The 20721-nt window shown below is 45.9% G+C and overlaps 1 protein-coding gene across 3 annotated transcripts in view; it reads left to right on the forward strand.

Moving 5' to 3' along the window:
* The window catches only part of nes (lysophosphatidylcholine acyltransferase 3 protein nessy), a 176810-nt gene that overhangs the window by 109863 nt on the left and 46226 nt on the right, over window positions 1–20721 (forward strand). For 2 of the 3 annotated variants that reach the window (XR_011222190.1, XM_045762571.2), the window contains exon 8: window positions 18999–19143. The exons of the other annotated variant lie outside the window; for it this stretch is intronic. Coding sequence is in view for 1 of the 2 variants with exons in the window: in XM_045762571.2 (XP_045618527.2) it covers window positions 18999–19143 (145 nt within the window). In the remaining variant the exon portion in view is untranslated. The remainder of the gene's footprint in view (window positions 1–18998; window positions 19144–20721) is intronic. 3 annotated transcript variants of the gene reach the window in all.

Genomic DNA, 20721 nt, shown 5'->3' on the forward strand with positions numbered 1-20721 from the left:
GCGACTGCCACGACGATATTCGACATATCCTCGCTGCCCAGGGCCATTCTATTCTCCAGGTGGACACGTTTACTCGTCCCCCTCGTGGTAGTCGCCGTCAACCCCTCCGGGTTGTGAAGATTACCTTTGATGGTAGGACCCTTCCACCCTCTGTCATTCTTGCTGGTGCCAGGTGCTCTGTCCAGGAGTACATTCCTTCTCCTCGGCTCTGCAACAAGTGCTGGAGGTTTGGGCATGGTGCCCTCCGCTGCTCCGGGACTGTGTCTCTCTGTCCTTTGTGTGGTGGCGAAGGTCACTCTAAGTCGGAGTGCGCTTCTCCCCAGGCTCGTTGCCTCAACTGCGGTGAGGCCCATCCTACCTTCTCCCGTGCGTGTGTCCATTACAAGCTTGAGGCAGCCGTCCTCAACTTGAAGCACCGGGAGCGTTTATCTTTTCCTGAGGCGAGGCGCCAGGTTCGCCGGCTCCCCCCTTATGCTAATATCTCTTATGCTCGCGTGTTGCGCTCTTCCTCTCCTCGTCCTTCCCGCCTTCCTCAGACTCACAACCGTTTCCGGGCCTTGGACCCTGATGCGCCCACTGCCCCCTCCTCTGTCCCTTTGGGTTCTCTCCCGAAGGATCCTCCTCCTGGTCCTCTGTCTGGGGTTCCCCTTCCTTCTACCCGGTCTGTCGTGTCTTCTGTGTCTTCTTCCTCGTCCCCCTCCGATCCTCCTTCCCATCCTCTTCCTCCATCTATCGGCTCTCCCCACCGCCTGTCGGTGCGGGCGGATGTCCATCGCTCTCCTACCGGCCGTCGTGTGTGCTCTCGTTCGGCTTCTCCTGTTGAGACACTGGAATCCGTTGCCCGGTACGTAGTTGCTGGGACACCGGTCTCTTTAAGTCAGAAGCGTAAGCCTGGCTCCTCTCCTTCCTCTTCCCCGGCGGGTAAGAAGGCTTCACTTTCTTCCTCAGCTCCTCCTCCTGGCTCTGTTGCTCCTTCCCCTCCCGTTTCAGTGCTTGCGCCCCCTGTTCCTGCTATGGAGGTTTCTTTGGCCCCTGCTTCCCTTTCGGTTGCTGCTCTTGCTGGGGTGCGCTCCCCTCTTTCTACTCCCCCTCTTCCTGCTGCTGTCCTTGACTGCTCCTCTCCGTTGTCTCCTCCTCTTCCTCCTCCTCCTCCTCCGGACCCTGCCCGCCCACCTCTGATCTGTTCTCCCGTTTCCTTCCCTCCGTCTTTGCTCAGTTTACCCATGCCCCCTAACCCTGACTTTGCTGACCCTGATCCCGACCCTGATATTCTTTAACGTGCTCTGTTGCTCTTTCGCCTTTGTTTCTTCCTTGTTCTCTGTTTTTGTCCTTTCTCTTCTCGTCGTTGTCGCCCTTTTCGCCCTTCCCTCTCTTTCCCTAGGTGGCAGTTTGCTAAGGCGGACTGGACCCTATTTTCCCTCAGTGCTACTCTCTCTGACCTCTCCCTTCTGCCCCTCTCTCGCGCTCTCCTCCTTTTTCATGACACTGTCTTCAACGCTGCCCTCCGCTCTATTCCTCGCTCTTCCTCTCGGGGTCCACGGAAGTGCGTTCCCTGGTGGAATGCGGACTGTGCTCGGGCTGTCCGCTGTAAGCGTGCAGCCTGGAAGAGGCACCGCCGTAGGCAGACGACCGATTCTTTTCTTTTCTTTCGGAAAGCGAGTGCGGTGGCCCTACGGGCCATCCGTACGGCTAAACGTGAATGTTGGGCATCTTATGTCTCAACAATTACGTCCGAAACCCCTCTGGCCCAGATCTGGAAGCGTATCCGCAAGATAGCGGGTAAGTTCGTTCCCGATGTTTCCCCGGTCCTTCACCTCCATGATACTCTTGTGGCGGACCCGTTGCAGGTCGCTTCCGAACTGGGTTCCCACTTTTCTTCTGTTAGCTCTGGTCTTCATCTTCCCCAATCTTTCCTTCTTCGTAAACCTGTCCTTGAGTCTCGTCCTTTAGATTTCTGCACTCATCTTCAGCTTCCCTATAATGATCCCTTCTCTCTCTCTGAACTTCGTTCTGCCCTGGCCCTCTGCGGTTCTACGGCGGCCGGCTCCGATGGTATTCATTATGAGATGCTTCGCCATCTCCCTCCGAGCACGTCTCAGTATTTACTGAGTCTGTATAATCGGATCTGGGAGTCGTCGTCAGTCCCTGAGGACTGGCTCGATGCCGTTGTCCTCCCTGTTCGCAAACCGGGGTCTCTGGGTACTTCCCCTAAGGACTTTCGCCCTATTGCTCTCACCAGTTGTGTCTGCAAACTCTTTGAACGTATGGTTAACGTTCGTCTGATGTGGTTCCTGGAACACCATCACCTCCTCTCCCCTTCTCAATTTGGTTTCCGCAAGTGCCGCAGCACGACAGATGTCCTGGTGAACTTGGAGGTCTATATTCGTACTGCTTTTGCTGCGAAGACCTCCGTTGTTGCCGTCCTTTTTGACCTAGAAAAGGCTTACGACACCACTTGGCGTTATCATATCCTATCTCAACTTCATTCTTTTGGCCTTCGTGGTCATCTCCCTCTCTTTCTCCGCAGCTTCCTCTCTCGTCGTTCCTTTCGGGTGCGCCTTGGTACCGCTCTCTCTCCCTCTTTTCAGCAATACGAAGGTGTGCCCCAGGGTAGTGTTCTGAGCACTACTCTTTTTCTGGTTGCCCTCAATGGTCTTCTTTCCTCTCTTCCTTCTGGTGTCTTCTCCGCTCTCTATGTCGATGATCTTACCCTTTGTTGTCAGGGTGATGATTCGCCTCTCCTTCAACGCCGGCTTCAACTTGCAATTGATGCCGTGTCGTCTTGGGCCACAGGTCATGGCTTCAAGTTCTCTACTTCTAAGACTTGTGCCATGACTTTTACGCGGAAACGGGTTGTTCTTCGTCCCTCTTTGTCACTTTATGGTCATCCCCTTGAATACAAAGATTCCGCGAAGCTTTTGGGGTTATTCCTTGACACTCGTTTGTCTTGGTCTCCCCATATCTCTTACCTCCGTGTTGAGTGCTCTAAGGCCCTTACCCTCCTTCGGGTCTTGTCCCATACTTCTTGGGGGGCAGATAGGCGCACTCTCCTTGCTTTACATTCCTCTCTCGTCCTGTCTAAGCTCGATTATGGTTGCCCTGCTTACTCGTCTGCTTCTCCTTCTACTCTTCGCCGTCTTGATGCTTTGCACCATACTGGGTTGCGCCTCAGTTCTGGTGCCTTTCGTTCGACTCCCATCCTTAGCATGTATGTTGACACTGGCTTCCTGTCTCTCCAGGACCGCCGTGATCGCTACTGTCTTCGCTATCTTGCACGGTCCTTGCAACATCCTTCCTCTCGCCTCTGTCGTGCTTTAACTTTTACCCCTCCTGCGGTTCCTGTTCCTCTTCACCACCTCCCTCTTTCTGTTCGGTTATCTTGCCTACAGGATTCTCTTTCCGTTCGTATTTCTGATGTTTCTCCTCGTGTTGTTCCTTCTTTGCCCCCGTGGAGGGTCCCTCTTCCGCGGTTTTGTACAACCTTGACCCGTATCACTAAAGCTTTTACCCCTCCTACGGTTCTAAAACGCCTTTTCCTCGAGCACTTTTCTTCTCACTCCCGCTCCGTTTCTGTCTTCACCGATGGGTCTAAGTCAGCGGACGGTGTTGGCTACTCTGTTGTTTTTCCTGATCGCACTTATATGTGTCGCTTGCCTCCGGAGACTAGCATCTTTACAGCGGAACTTTATGCTATTCTCTATGCTCTTCGTCTCCTGCTTTCTCGTTGTCAGTCTTCCTTTGTGGTTGTTGTTGACTCTCGTAGTGCCCTCATGGCTCTCGGGTCCTTTAATCCGGTTCATCCAGTAGTTGTCGAGATCCAGCATTGGCTGTTTCTCGTTCACAGTAAATTTAAGTCGGTTGAGTTTTGTTGGGTTCCCAGCCATATTGGTGTGTCTTTAAATGAGCGTGCGGATGCTGCTGCCAAGGAAGCTGTCCGCTCTTGTCCCATCTCTCGCAAAGGCATTCCATATTCCGACTTTTACCCGGTTATCCATTCCTCAGTCCTTTCCCGTTGGCAGGCTTCTTGGTTGTCTGTTACTGGTAACAAGCTACGTACTCTTAAATGTTGTGTTTCCTCGTGGCCGTCCTCCTTCCACCGTAACCGGCGGTGGGAAACAGCTCTGGCGAGGTTGCGTATTGGCCATACTCGCTTAACCCATGGTCACTTGATGGAGCGCCGCCCTGCTCCTTATTGTCCTAGTTGCATTGTCCCTCTTACGGTCGTGCATGTCCTTCTTAAATGTCCTGACTTCCAGGACGAGCGTGTGTCTTGCTTTCCGACCGCCCCTCGCGGTCACCTGTCCCTCGATAGAATTCTTGGTGACTCGGATACTTTTGATATCGTTCGCCTTATGCGTTTTTGTTCTCGTATTGGCATCCTTGGTGATATTTAGCGCCCTCTGATTATTTTGCATATTTGATGGTGCTACATAGCCTTCCCGGTTTGGTGCCTTCTTTTGATAATTACTTACTTACTTACTGCTAGGTAACAGGGGCATAGGGTGAAAGAAACTGTCTATTTCTTCTCGCCTGCGCCCGGGATTGAACCTGGGACCACAGGATCACAAGTCCAGTGTGCTGTCCACTCGACCGACCTGCTCCCTAAAAATGATGAATCAACACGTCACACAACTGGTATTCAATATTCAATATGGACTCCTTCCTCCCTCCCTGTCCAGAGACGCCTCGCTTGAACGGTTCTATTATGTTTTTTATCAACAATTGGAAGGAGGAATTTATTGTATTTAACACTTTCGTCCAGCGGCAACGCAGTCTCCATCAATAAATAAATTGACGGATGTCTGCAAGTGATGCATGTTGCGTCAAAATTTAAAATATTTGTTAACGTTGCATTTATTGTTTGATTACTATGGGACTAGTTTTATGATGCGCGCCTTTAGATTGCGAATAATTTGATACCAAAATGAACGACGTAGCACAACAATTGAGGTCACAACACTGGAAAGATTATAAATACTTTGTGGTGATGAGCGTCCAAAATTAAAAATATTTGTTTCACTTCCATTTATTCGATTATTATGGGATTAGTTTTAAAATGCGCGCCTTTAGATTGTGAACAACTTGATACCAAAATGAACGACGTAGCTCGAAAATTGAGGTCAGAACACTGGAAAAAAATACATATGTTAGTGTGGGTGCGTGCTCCCAAGAAACGCCAGGCCCACCTTGGGGTGGATTGGGGCATGCGCACCGGGTGCAAGAAAGTGTTAGTTGATAATTAAGTTCAGTCTTGGGAAACACATTTATGTTCATTATAGTCCAAAGACTGTTGTTTTAAAGATTAGTTATTAATATTATTTGTGGGTGAAAGTGTGATGTCATTGGTGATGTGGCAATGTAACACTCATTTTCTAGTAGATGCCACATACACAATTTTCTTAGCTGGGTTAACTAAGATATTTTATGATAATTATATTTAATATTAACAAAACAGCAACCCATTCCTTGCATGTTATGTTAAAAGTTAATAAATGATGGCAGAAATTCCCAAGACTGGTGGTGAGTTTGCCTGCTACCTGACAGGGTTCTACTGGCTTAGCTGGCCCCAGTGCTTGGCCTTCTGGTAGGACTAATTCACCCTATGGGCCATGGAAAACCCCCGCTTTGGGCTCTGTTTGTACAATGGCAATGTCTTCCGAGCCCACTCTCGCCTTGTGCAAAGTCGAAGGTTGTTCGTTGCAACTGCCTCAGGGAAACAATCATCCGTACTGCCTCCGCCACGCTGCTTGTTGGGTCGGGGACACCACCAACCCGGAGTCTTGTGGGTCTTGTGTCCCACTTGTACTTCACTTTACTCATTCCTTGTCTGTTGATCTCAAGAATCAGGCAGTGGCTGCATTGCATGCTCCTATGCCCTGCTTCTTCTGCCCCTCCCCTCCTGCTCAGCTCCTGCACGCCTGAGGGTTTTGGAGTTGGGGCAGGGTTTAGCTCGGGATGAGGCTTGGGTGGCTTTGGGGGCAACCCCTTCCAATTTAGGCACAGAGGTGGTTGGCCTGATTTTTTCGTCAGGGTTTTTGAGTCAACCCAGCAGTATCACTTCTTGGAAGCCTTTCGTCTGGACTCCACCTTTTTATCAGGGGTGGTGTTTCAATGTTTTGATTGAAAAAGTCAACAAGGGATACATATGGTGAAGCACAAATACAATACAATATATAAGACAATGGAGGTGTGTGGCAAGTGTTCTAAAGCATTTGGAAGACGTATTGTAGGCATCAAGTGTTGCATCTGTAACACGAGATTTCACCCGAGTTGTGCAGAAATAACTACAGTATGCACAAACAGACAAGGAATATACAGGATTTGTAACAATGACAGGTTAATATGGGGAAAACGTAACCCAACTGATGAATGTCATACCTGAGGCACGCATTATTAACATTCACAGGACCGCCGTGATCGCTACTGTCTTCGCTATCTTGCGCGGTCCTTGCAACATCCTTCCTCTCGCCTCTGTCGTGCTTTAACTTTTACCCCTCCTGCGGTTCCTGTTCCTCTTCACCACCTCCCTCTTTCTGTCCGGTTATCTCGCCTGCAGGATTCTCTTTCCGTTCGTATTTCTGATGTTTCTCCTCGTGTTGTTCCTTCTTTGCCCCCGTGGAGGGTCCCTCTTCCGCGGTTTTGTACTTCCTTGACCCGTATCACTAAAGCTTTTACCCCTCCTACGGTTCTAAAACGCCTTTTCCTCGAGCACTTTTCTTCTCACTCCCGCTCCGTTTCTGTCTTCACCGATGGGTCTAAGTCAGCGGACGGTGTTGGCTACTCTGTTGTTTTTCCTGATCGCACTTATATGTGTCGCTTGCCTCCGGAGACTAGCATCTTTACGGCGGAACTTTATGCTATTCTCTATGCTCTTCGTCTCCTACTTTCTCGTTGTCAGTCTTCCTTTGTAGTTGTTGTTGACTCTCGTAGTGCCCTCATGGCTCTCGGGTCCTTTAATCCAGTTCATCCAGTGGTTGTCGAGATCCAGCATTGGCTGTTTCTCGTTCATAGTAAATTTAAGTCGGTTGAGTTTTGTTGGGTTCCCAGCCATATTGGTGTGTCTTTAAATGAGCGTGCGGATGCTGCCGCCAAGGAAGCTGTCCGCTCTTGTCCCATCTCTCGTAAGGGCATTCCGTATTCCGACTTTTACCCGGTTATCCATTCCTCAGTCCTTACCCGTTGGCAGGCTTCTTGGTTGTCTGTTACTGGTAACAAGCTACGTACTCTTAAATGTTGTGTTTCCTCGTGGCAGTCCTCCTTCCACCGTAACCGGCGGTGGGAAACAGCTCTGGCGAGGTTGCGTATTGGCCATACTCGCTTAACCCATGGTCACTTGATGGAGCGCCGCCCTGCTCCTTATTGTCCTAGTTGCATTGTCCCTCTTACGGTCGTGCATGTCCTTCTTGAATGTCCTGACTTCCAGGACGAGCGTGTGTCTTGCTTTCCGACCGCCCCTCGCGGTCACCTGTCCCTCGATAGAATTCTTGGTGACTCGGATACTTTTGATATCGTTCGCCTTATGCGTTTTTGTTCTCGTATTGGCATCCTTGGTGATATTTAGCGCCCTCTGATTATTTTGCGTATTTGATGGTGCTACATAGCCTTCCCGGTTTGGTGCCTTCTTTTGATAATTACTTACTTACTTATTAACATTCACAGAAAAGTTACCAGCGATATATGTAGACTGAAAAAACAGCACTGAACAACTACCAAAACTCAGGAACAGGTAGTTTAGAGAACCACAGCAAAAGTGTGGAGGGAGAGGCTATTGTGGTACAAAACAACAGCAGTATTGCAGAGCCAAGTAATATAAACAATGAGAGCAACAGTGGGAAAGGGTGCATAAACAAAGGAATTGAGACGAAAAATGGAGATGACTCCAATAAAGAGGTGGCCAAGACAAACACAGGTATAAATAACCTGGAGAAAATAAAAACTGAGAATATTTATAAATTCTATGCACAAGGAATCTACAAATATGGGAAAAATGGAGCAAAATGCACTTTTCTGTATCCTAAAAAATGCAGGAACATTTTAGCGAGAGGTACGTGCCATTTTCTAACAGTGTGCAGATACTTCCACCCTAAACTATGTAAATTTTCAATTAATGAAAAAAGTTACAATCTTCAGTGCCCGTATGGGAAATCATTCATATTTGCAAACATACAAGGCCTGAAGTCAAAAATCAAGAAATAAAATTAAATTTATAAATGGCCTTCTAATAGAATCAAACTCAATTTCTCGCTTGTTTTTTCTCTTGGGCCTACTACCGTTATTAATGTTAGTTTACACTTCGATGAGCTTGTGGTCCAAGTATGTAGTGTCTGAGATGGTAATGTCTCTGATTAGCTCATCATTATTCATGAATATCAGGTCTAGCATGTTTTCATTCCTAGTTGGTTCTGTAATCTGCTGGTTGAGAGAGAATTTGTCACAGAATCTCAGTAGTTCTCTGACCTGTTGCTGGTTATTTCCAGGTTGGTTCCCTGCTATAATGTTATTGTTTACTATTCTTCATTTTAAACTGGGTAGTTTAAAGTCTCCAAGAAAGATAATATCTGGTACTGGGTTTGCTAGGTTATCTAGAATAGACTATTTTGTGTATCTGCTCAGTGAATTCCTCAACTGTTTCATCTGGCAGTTTGTATATTAGAATAATAATTAATTAGATTTATATTTTCTACCTTGATTCCAAGTACCTCTACCACCTCATTGGTCGAATTTAGGAGCTCTGTGCATGTCAATTCCTTTTTAGTATACAGACCTACTCCTCAACTTGACCTAATTACTCTGTCACATCTATATAGATTATAATTTGGGATCCATATTTCACTATACATGTAGTCTTTCGTGAGAGTTTCTGTAAATGCACCTAATAGGTTATTCAGTGAATTCAATTTTAATAATAAAAGAATAGACGGGGAGAAAATAAACAGGGACCTTACAAACATTCAATGGGAAACTGTTCTAAGTAATAAAATCCTACATAAGGAATAGAAAAACTGACTAGTAAAGCATATAAAGTCTGTCTGAAACATGTTCCTTTGAGGAAAGCCAAAAAGAGGTCCAACCTAGAAAGAGAACGCAGACGATACTACAAAAGAAGAAAAAAATAACGGAAATACTTAACCCTTGGGCCGCTAAGGGCCATTTTGGCTTCAACACCCACAGGCACAAAAAAAAAAATTTGGTCTTATTAATCTGTTTGTTTGTGTTCCCTGAGCACGGGGAAAAAAAATTTAATTGTTCTTACCAATGACATAAATGAGCCAAGAAGTTGCCTGATGACATCACGATTCAATGTCGCTGAAGCGTGGTGCGCCGGGGCCGAGTCAGACGCGGCAGAGAAGCAGCCTGAATTGCGCGAATTTATTTTTGCCGTATTATTTACAGTATCTATGGCGTATTTTACACCCATTTTTTTCCCTGGTGTGGTTCAATATGTTCTCACTTGATGATTTATTATCATACAACTGTTGTCAATGTACAGTACAGTATGTTGTTTCCACATATTAGTGTCACAAGTATTTGCACAAAAATGTCTTATTTTTCAGTAAAATTTACATATTATTATGATTTATTTTCACTATTTACACCTGCTTATTCTGTATTTACATGTCTTTGCACCAGTCTTGGACATTTAGAAGTCATCAAGACTGTGATACTCGTCAAAACATTTGACATGGCACAGAGGGACCTGACACGCTGTGCACCAAGTCATCACCATTTTTCGTTTCTGTTCCCTCTTTGTTGTTGTCTTGCATACAATGCACTCACGCTGGCCTACTGCACGCTTTCCAGTTGGTGGTAAATACTTTAGTGTGTGTGTGTGACAAAGGTATCCTTGAAAGCGAGCCTGGGTGCGGGAGCATGGTGCAATACTGGGTTCAGAATGGGCCTCTGTATGCCAGGAATTGCTTTGCCTAACTTTTCTAGTAATTATGTCACTACAGTAAAACTGAACGCGCGGAAATTTTGTTTACCACCTGTTTTGACAAGATGCATAATGTAACTGTTCAGCATTGTTACGTCAACACAGTGGAAAAATATTTTCTTGGTCCACCTCACTGTTTTCCGTACACACTCCACTGCCCCCACCATCATATCACATTTATCCACCAAACGGATGTTGATGTTATAGTCCAAGACACAATCTGGCTTATAGATTATTTGTTTTGTTGTTCTGTTCACCTTGCCATAGTCCAGTATTGTACCATCGTGAATGGTAGTCAATATGGTGGTCACGTCACGCCTGTCTTTCCACCGCACTGAAAGCATTGCACCAGTTTTTCTGAGCTCACAATCACCAACCTGCATAGCAGTGTGAAACACTGGCATTTCCCTTCGTTTTGCCTTCACTGTGCCACACACTCCAGTTCTATTATCAATCAAGAACCTGGTTAGCAAGGGACTGGTATAATAGTTATCTGTGTATAATATGTGGCCCTTGTTCAGATATGGTGCAAGCAGTGCCTTCACAACACTACCTGAGAAGCCATGTTAGTCATTAGCAGGAATGTCTACATTTGTACCCGTATACATTATCATGTGTAACACAATTCGTGTTTCACAGTCACAGAGTACAAAGAATTTCAATCTAAATCGGTGGCGGTTGGAGGGAATATACTGCTTGAAGGCAAGACGTCCTTTGGAAAGCACAAGGGATTCGTCAATTACCAACTTCTGAGCTGGTATGTAGAAATCCCTGTACTTTCCAATAAGTTCATTCAGGATGTGCCTTACCTTCCAAAGTCTATCATCATCAGTCTGGTCTTCATCATTTGCAAAATGAAGACACCTGAGGATTATCGGAAATCGGTCTCGAGACATATTTGCCGAACATAGGGTGTTGGAACAGTATGCTCCAATAATGGTCGAGTAATGTTTGACACAATGTTTCATCAACATACACAGTGCCAAAAAACACATACATTTCACCTACAGTCGTATCTTTCCATCACTGTAAACGTAAAAAATCGGATAACTCCTCCTCATCAATGAGCTCAGCTGCATATTTGTCCGTTTCCGGAACAATATATTCCAAGAGCGGCCCATCAAAATATGCGGTAAAGTAGTCCATTTCACACATATCGGGGACCTGTATCAGGAAAAAGGTCTATAATCCAAACATCTGAATTAACAAAGACAAGAATTTGTGAAATAAAATCTGTCTCATCACTCGACACAAAAACATCTGGTGTTTTTCGAGAGGCAATAGCGGCACCACTGCGAGGAAACTGTGGACCATGAGCTGAAGCAGGTCTAGGAACAGTAGGGGCGGGCAGGGATGGTGATGGAAAATTACTTGATGTTGAGGGTCTTTGTTCATCAGCGTTTCCATGTGGTCCCATGCAGTGCCGCATGGCTGGGCTAGATGCTGCTGATGCGACAAAATGTCACATGGCAACACCACACACTCCACTGGCACTAGCGGCACCGAAACTATTTTCTGATTCTAAGTCACTAAAACCGGAAATGATTCACCTTCCTCAGACTTGTCCACCAAAACATCAATATCTTGCAAGGTAGCACATGAAGTGTGTGGTCTGGCATGAAGTGAGGACGGGGAGGCATGGGCGAGATGCTAGGCCTAGCCCTCGTGGAACCAGCATGTTCACATTCATCGTCAGTCGATTCCACATCTGAGGGCTGTGTATAGGCATGATCAATGTCGGAGTTATCAATATCAGATTCATCACCATCTGGGAACAAATTCTTATTAATTTCACACTCAGTCAGAGGTCGCAATGAACACTTCGTTGAGCGGGGTCGGTCGGTGGAAGTGATGCGCTCGCCATGGTGTCCGCCGGATAACTGAGGCCTGTACACAATGGCGTCCTACGCTAGACTTTTTTTCCCAGTTGGCGTTTGTTTATGGTCGGATGCGGCTCGCCGATGACTACCCCTATCCCACGCGGGGTGTTTAAATTATAGCGCTAGACACGAAAACAGCTATTAATGTATTCCGCGGTATCGGTAATGTTACTTACATCATCTATATATGTATTGACCGGTCTACACGCAATACACGACTTTTCGTACAAAGAAGGATTAATTTAAACAAGGAGATTGAACAAATTGAACAGAGACTGAAGCATTCATATCAGATTTGAAAAAAGCAACTAGAACAGAAAGCAATTCAAGAAATAAAGAAAAACCCAAAATATTTCGTCACATGTGTGAAATCAAAAGCAAAAACCACCACCAGTATTGGACCTATTTGTACAAGTGAAGGCTCATACATGGAAGATGACAAAGAAATTAGTCAAATCTCAAAAATGCAGCATGACATGTTTAGCACTCCAATAAACTGTACGAAAGTGGAAGATCCGGACAACTTCTTTATGCGTAATATCCAAACTGCTGTAAATATAACAGATATCAACACGAGCGTGGCAGATTTTGAAAGGGAAATTGACAACTTGCCCTTGCACTCAGCCCCGGGGCCGTGGAATTCAATATTTATAAAAAAATGCGAAGTGCCAGTAGCGCAGGCACTCGGTATAGTATGGAGGAAGAGCTTGGACACGGAGATGCCAGATGCGCTTAAATCAGTGGATATAGCCCTGATTTAAGGAAGGGAGCAAAGCATTGGCAAAGAATTATTGACCAGTTGTACTAACATCCCACATAATAACAGCACCCAGTACAGTATTTGAGAGAGTGATTAGGAGTCAGGTCACTTATTTCATGGAAACCAATGACCTCCACAACCCAGGCCAACATGAATTTAGAGCAGGAAGATCATGCCTCTCATAGCTACTTCACTACTACAATAAAATCACTGAGGCATTAAAAGAAAAAACGAATGCAGATGTGGTATTCACTGACTTTGCAAAGGCATGCAATAAATGTGACCATAACACACACAATGTGGTCATTGGGAATAACTGGTAGAGAAGAAGGACGCTGGATACTCAGTTTTCTGTCGAACAGAACACAAAGAGTAACAGTCAACCATATAAAATCGAGTCCAAGTGCAGTTAAAAGCTCTGTACCTCTGGGTAGAGTCCTTGCACCACTGCTTTTTCTTATTCTCATATCAGATATAGACTCAAATACAAGTCACAGCTTTGTATCATCCTTTGCAGATAACAAAAGTCAGCGTGAAAATGACCTCTGTTGAAGACATTGAAAAACTACAAGCAGATATTAATAAAGTTTTCGACTGGGCAGACAAAAATGACCTGATGTTTAACAGTGATGAATTCCAGGTACTCAGGTAGGGTAAAAATGAAGACCTTAATACAGGTTACAAAACACAGTAAAATCTGCCCATAGTAGGAACACAGCATGTAAAAGATTTGGAAATAATGATGTCTGACAACCTAAAGTTTCGGGAGCATTATCAAGCAAATATTGTGTCAGTAAGAAAAATGATAGGATGGATTACGAGAACTTTCAAATCCAGGGATCCCATCACAGTGGTTGTACTGTACTCTTCAAATCACTTGTGCTGTCCCATCTTGAGTACTGCTCAGTACTCACTTTCCCCCATCAGAGCAGTAGAGATTACTGAAGTAGAGGGAGTACAGAGAACATATGCGGCATACATAGATGCAATAAATCGCCTAAATTATTGGGATCGTCTCAAACCTCTCCAAATGTACTCAATAGACAGGAGATGAAAGAGACATCAAATAATATAGATGTGGAAAATACTGGAAGGCCAAGTCCCAAATCTACACAGTAAAATAACAACATATTGGAGTGAACGATATGGAAGAAAATGCAGAATAGAACCAGTGAAGAGCAGGGGTACCAAAGGCACTATCAGAGAACACTGTATAAACATCAGAGGTCCACGGTTGTTCAACGTCCTCCCAGCATGTTTAATAAAATATTGCAGGAACAACAGTGGACATCTTCAAGAAATATCTAGATAGTTTTCTTCATGGAGTGCAGGACCAATTGGGATGTGATAGATGTGTGGGCCTGTGGGCTGCTCCAAGCAATAGCCTGGTGGACCAAGCTCTCAGGTCCACTACAAGTCAAGCCTGGCCTCAGGCCGGGCTTGGGGAGCAGAAGAACCCCATCAAGCATTTGGGCAGGGATGAGGGCTCGGCCCAGGGGTCTTTGTTGCGAGTTCCCGGGGCTCAGGGGGAGTCCACTTGGAACTCTTAGGCTCCTATTGATCCTGCTTGGGCCCCTTGTGTCTTCTGGGCAGGTGTGATTGCTGTAGTGGAGGTGAGCCCTCCCAGGGAAAATTTTTGTTTTGGTAGATGAAAAAGATTAAATATCTTCCACTCAAAAGTTATTAGTGATGCTTATTATTTTGTCATACCTAGTTTGTGGCACAGCACTCACCAACCAGGAAGCCTGGTCAGAGACCGGGCCGCAGGGACCATGACGCCCGGAATCAAAGCGAGGTAGGCCTTGTAAAGGTGTGTGATGAGATACGGTACTGCGGTCATACCTGTGCAGAGGGAAAGGTGCACACACGTAACATTAAAAAAAAAAAGCATGGGCCTCTGCAGTGTGAGAATTGAGCAGGAGTGGAAGGAATATTCAGACAAAAAATATTACAATTTACTCTCATCAAGATAAACAAATAACGTCTGGAGTATTCAAAACCCCCTTACTTGAAACACTTGGCTAAGACACGAAGGCAAGAATAACATATGAAAAGCTTACGTTAATACAAATACTGGTGACTGAGAAGAACTTCACGAAACACTACAACCTGTACACGAAGCAGCGTATGTATGTTCCAGCGTCTGATGGAGCAGGCAAGCGTTGCGACAGTTAAATAATGTTGTAATCCCTGAGCACCTGAAGAGAGACTGACAAGACAGCCGGGGCAGAGGGTACTTATACCCCTGATGGTGACATCACATTCTTTGTCACCGTTGACTGAAACTAGTCGCCAGTGATATAACTAGCAGTTTGTCGGTCATAATCACCCACTGATTGGTGCACCTTGCATGGGCTGACGGGCGTTGGGGACCCTGGATGTATAAGACTGGCATCTGGATTTTGCTTTAGCTTCAGAATGAACGACTATAATTCTGTTGAGGCGGAGTAGTGGCGTGAGTAAGTTTTGAACGACGAAGGTGAGAGTGAAGAGGCAGTTTTTCCACCTATGTAGGGGAATTATGTGACAGTGTTTCAACAAATTTTATATAATTTGTGATGTAAATATCTGAGTAACTACATAGTCTAGGCACATGAAACTAAAGAGGCCTAATGTTGAGCAAAATAAGACTTATTCACCAAAATTTGACTGTTAAGATACTGATCATGTTCCTTTTGACTTTGGCAGTGGCCACAGTGGTCATGTTCCTTGTGACTTCCACAGTGGTCATGTTTCTTGTGACTTCCACAGTGGTCATGTTTCTTGTGACTTCCACAGTGGTCATGTTCCTTGTGACTTCCACAGTGGTCATGTTCCTTGTGACTTCCACAGTGGCCACAGTGGTCATGTTCCTTGTGACTTCCACAGTGGTCATGTTCCTTGTGACTTCCACAGTGGCCACAGTGGTCATGTTTCTTGTGACTTCCACAGTGGCCACAGTGGTCATGTTCCTTGTGACTTCCACAGTGGTCATGTTTCTTGTGACTTCCACAGTGGCCACAGTGGTCATGTTCCTTGTGACTTCCACAGTGGTCATGTTCCTTGTGACTTCCACAGTGGCCACAGTGGCCATGTTCCTTGTGACTTCCACAGTGGCCATGTTCCTTGTGACTTCCACAGTGGCCACAGTGGTCATGTTCCTTGTGACTTCCACAGTGGCCACAGTGGTCATGTTCCTTGTGACTTCTACAGTGGTCATGTTCTTTGTGACTTCCACAGTGGCCACAGTGGTCATGTTCCTTGTGACTTCCACAGTGGTCATGTTTCTTGTGACTTCCACAGTGGCCACAGTGGTCATGTTCCTTGTGACTTCCACAGTGGTCATGTTTCTTGTGACTTCCACAGTGGTCATGTTCCTTGTGACTTCCACAGTGGTCATGTTCCTTGTGACTTCCGCAGTGGTCATGTTCCTTGTGACTTCCACAGTGGCCACAGTGGCCATGTTCCTTGTGACTTCCACAGTGGTCATGTTTCTTGTGACTTCCACAGTGGCCACAGTGGTCATGTTCCTTGTGACTTCCACAGTGGTCATGTTTCTTGTGACTTCCACAGTGGCCACAGTGGCCATGTTCCTTGTGACTTCCACAGTGGTCATGTTTCTTGTGACTTCCACAGTGGTCATGTTCCTTGTGACTTCCACAGTGGCCACAGTGGTCATGTTTCTTGTGACTTCCACAGTGGCCACAGTGGCCATGTTCCTTGTGACTTCCACAGTGGTCATGTTTCTTGTGACTTCCACAGTGGCCACAGTGGTCATGTTCCTTGTGACTTCCACAGTGGTCATGTTTCTTGTGACTTCCACAGTGGCCACAGTGGCCATGTTCCTTGTGACTTCCACAGTGGTCATGTTTCTTGTGACTTCCACAGTGGTCATGTTTCTTGTGACTTCCACAGTGGCCACAGTGGTCATGTTCCTTGTGACTTCCACAGTGGCCACAGTGGTCATGTTTCTTGTGACTTCCACAGTGGCCACAGTGGCCATGTTCCTTGTGACTTCCACAGTGGCCACAGTGGTCACAGTGGTCATGTTCCTTGTGACTTCCACAGTGGTCATGTTTCTTGTGACTTCCACAGTGGCCACAGTGGTCATGTTTCTTGTGACTTCCACAGTGGTCACAGTGGTCATGTTTCTTGTGACTTCCACAGTGGCCACAGTGGTCATGTTCCTTGTGACTTCCACAGTGGCCACAGTGGCCATGTTCCTTGTGACTTCCACAGTGGCCACAGTGGTCATGTTCCTTGTGACTTCCACAGTGGCCACAGTGGTCATGTTCCTTGTGACTTCCACAGTGGTCATGTTCCTTGTGACTTCCACAGTGGCCACAGTGGTCATGTTCCTTGTGACTTCCACAGTGGCCACAGTGGCCATGTTCCTTGTGACTTCCACAGTGGCCACAGTGGTCATGTTCCTTGTGACTTCCACAGTGGTCATGTTCCTTGTGACTTCCACAGTGGCCACAGTGGTCATGTTTCTTGTGACTTCCACAGTGGCCACAGTGGTCATGTTCCTTGTGACTTCCACAGTGGCCACAGTGGCCATGTTCCTTGTGACTTCCACAGTGGCCACAGTGGTCATGTTTCTTGTGACTTCCACAGTGGCCACAGTGGTCATGTTCCTTGTGACTTCCACAGTGGTCATGTTCCTTGTGACTTCCACAGTGGCCACAGTGGTCATGTTTCTTGTGACTTCCACAGTGGCCACAGTGGTCATGTTCCTTGTGACTTCCACAGTGGCCACAGTGGCCATGTTCCTTGTGACTTCCACAGTGGCCACAGTGGTCATGTTCCTTGTGACTTCCACAGTGGCCACAGTGGTCATGTTTCTTGTGACTTCCACAGTGGCCACAGTGGTCATGTTCCTTGTGACTTCCACAGTGGCCACAGTGGTCATGTTCCTTGTGACTTCCACAGTGGCCACAGTGGTCATGTTCCTTGTGACTTCCACAGTGGCCACAGTGGTCATGTTTCTTGTGACTTCCACAGTGGCCACAGTGGTCATGTTTCTTGTGACTTCCACAGTGGCCACAGTGGCCATGTTCCTTGTGACTTCCACAGTGGTCATGTTCCTTGTGACTTCCACAGTGGTCATGTTTCTTGTGACTTCCACAGTGGCCACAGTGGTCATGTTCCTTGTGACTTCCACAGTGAAGTATGCTGCTCTTAGCTTTATAATTTCAACAGTGAAGTATGCTGCACATAGCCTTATCATTTCCAGTGAAGTATGCTGCTCATAGGCTTATCATTTCCAGTGAAGTATGCTGCTCATAGGCTTATCATTTCCAGTGAAGTATGCTGCACATAGCCTTATCATTTCCAGTGAAGTATGCTGCTCATAGGCTTATCATTTCCAGTGAAGTATGCTGCACATAGCCTTATCATTTCCAGTGAAGTATGCTGCTCATAGGCTTATCATTTCCAGTGAAGTATGCTGCACATAGCCTTATCATTTCCAGTGAAGTATGCTGCTCATAGGCTTATCATTTCCAGTGAAGTATGCTGCTCATAGCCTTATCATTTCCAGTGAAGTATGCTGCTCATAGCCTGATCATATCCAGTGAAGTATGCTGCACATAGCCTGATCATATCCAGTGAAGTATGCTGCTCATAGCCTTATCATATCCAGTGAAGTATGCTGCACATAGCCTTATCATTTCCAGTGAAGTATGCTGCTCATAGCCTTATCATATCCAGTGAAGTATGCTGCACATAGCCTTATCATTTCCAGTGAAGTATGCTGCTCTTAGCCTTATCATTTCCAGTGAAGTATGCTGCTCATAGCCTTATCATATCCAGTGAAGTATGCTGCTCATAGCCTTATCATATCCAGTGAAGTATGCTGCACATAGCCTTATCATATCCAGTGAAGTATGCTGCTCATAGCCTTATCATATCCAGTGAAGTATGCTGCTCATAGCCTTATCATATCCAGTGAAGTATGCTGCACATAGCCTTATCATTTCCAGTGAAGTATGCTGCTCATAGCCTTATCATTTCCAGTGAAGTATGCTGCTCATAGCCTGATCATATCCAGTGAAGTATGCTGCACATAGCCTTATCATTTCCAGTGAAGTATGCTGCTCATAGCCTTATCATTTCCAGTGAAGTATGCTGCTCATAGCCTTATCATATCCAGTGAAGTATGCTGCACATAGCCTTATCATTTCCAGTGAAGTATGCTGCTCATAGCCTTATCATATCCAGTGACATCTGCTGTTCATATTCATTTAATTTATGCAACGAGGGCATTGGTCAAATTCTTTGTGATTTCTTCTATGACAATTTTGCACTATTTCGTTTATGTTTTTCCAAGGTGTGTCCCTAACAAGGAATGACGGTAACCCATTTGCGTCGAACGATTCCATTCCATATGCCTGTTTTGTGTGCCCCCTAAGTAACAGTCCACCTTCCTGTGCACCCTTTGTAGGCCTTTCATACTCGGGTAAGGATGCCAATGGCAACTGCCTGTGGAGCGGCTGTGCCAACGTCAAGATTGGACTGTATGAGGGAGCCACCACTTTTGGCCACATGATTGCTTCCTTCAACACTAATACCAATGCTTGGGTAGCCCAGTAAGTAGGTGCTTACTCTTAGCTTGCTTGCCCCCCATGCACCCCTCTCAACTTTTGTCAGGGAAATGTATATTGCATGTTAATCAAAATGATCCTGGATTGTCTAATGTATTTTCTCTGGTGATGGAATAACTTGGTCAGCATGGTTTTGATTTACAAATGCTTTACATGGGCATAACAATTGTATTTTAATAAGGTGATTTTAGTGTGTATATACAATGGAACCTCGATTAACGAGCGTCTCTATCTACAAGCACTTCGAGTAACGAGCGAGCCACTCGCAGAAAATTTGTCTCTACTAACAAGCTTTTCCTCAATTAATGAGCACTTCCACTGGTTTTTGGACACCTTTTACCACAGTTTTGTTGTTGTTTCACAGGACGAGTTTTCCACGTGACGAGCTCGGTGCCGGAACGGAATTAAACTCGTTAATCGAGGTGCCACTGTATATATATATATATATACAGTATCATACAATTTTAATGTACTGTATATCATACAATTTTTGTGTATATTTATCAAGTTATGCATACTTACTTTGTGTTTATAGTCACCAACCCACAGTTAGATTCCCCCACTTTACCATATTTTTAATATGGTAAAATAAACAAAAATTTTGACAATACAGGATGTAGAAAATGAAAATAATAATGGAATTACCCAAGTGTAACTACTTAGGTTATTACAAACAGTAATATTTCCATGACACGGCTTGGACAATGTCAGGAGCTAGCACTCCATTATTTGGACGTTAGTAGTTACCTAAGTGTAGTTACAGGATGAGAACTAAGCTCGCAGTGTCCCGTTTTCCCAGTAGGGTACAGTACACTTTGTGGTATAACGCTTTGAAATCACTGACGATTTTGGCCTCCACCACCTTCTCACTTAGCTTGTTCCAGCCGTCTACCAGAAATTAGTGTTTCATTACATTCAATGCTGGGGTTCTGGAGGGAGCCCCTTGTGGTCCCTTGTAACTAAACTAACCACTGAAAACAAGCAAAGGACTTACCAGGAAGTGGCAGGCACTCAGGACAAAGAGGAGAAACCAGGTGGGTGACACTACTCACAGCCAGTTGGAGGGAGCCGGTCGGCCGAGCGGACAGCACGTTGGACTTGTGATCCTGTGGTCCTGGGTTCGATCCCAGGCGCCGGCGAGAAACAATGGGCAGAGTTTCTTTCACCCTATGCCCCTGTTACCTAGCAGTAAATAGGTACCTGGGTGTTAGTCAGCTGTCACGGGCTGCTTCCTGGGGGTGGAGGCCTGGTCGAGGACCGGGCCGCGGGGACACTAAAAAGCCCCGAAAACATCACAAGATAAGCCACACACAACAGACTGAGTGCAGGAACATTGGCCAAATGCCGGGCTGCCAACACCCTGTTAAAATGCCAAAACCCCTGAACACGAATATCAGCCCACTACATGTTAGAAAAAACAGCAGCCAAAGCCACGTATTTACGAACATCATGGGCCCAAGGGTAGACCACAGGCTGACTAGATTTGATGACACTTTGGACAACTTGGGAAATGCGAGCCCAGGAAGAGGGAACCCAGGAAACAGGATCAATCAATAAGGCATC

Source organism: Procambarus clarkii, chromosome 46, assembly GCF_040958095.1.
Source record: "Procambarus clarkii isolate CNS0578487 chromosome 46, FALCON_Pclarkii_2.0, whole genome shotgun sequence".
Lineage (NCBI taxonomy): Eukaryota > Metazoa > Arthropoda > Malacostraca > Decapoda > Cambaridae > Procambarus > Procambarus clarkii.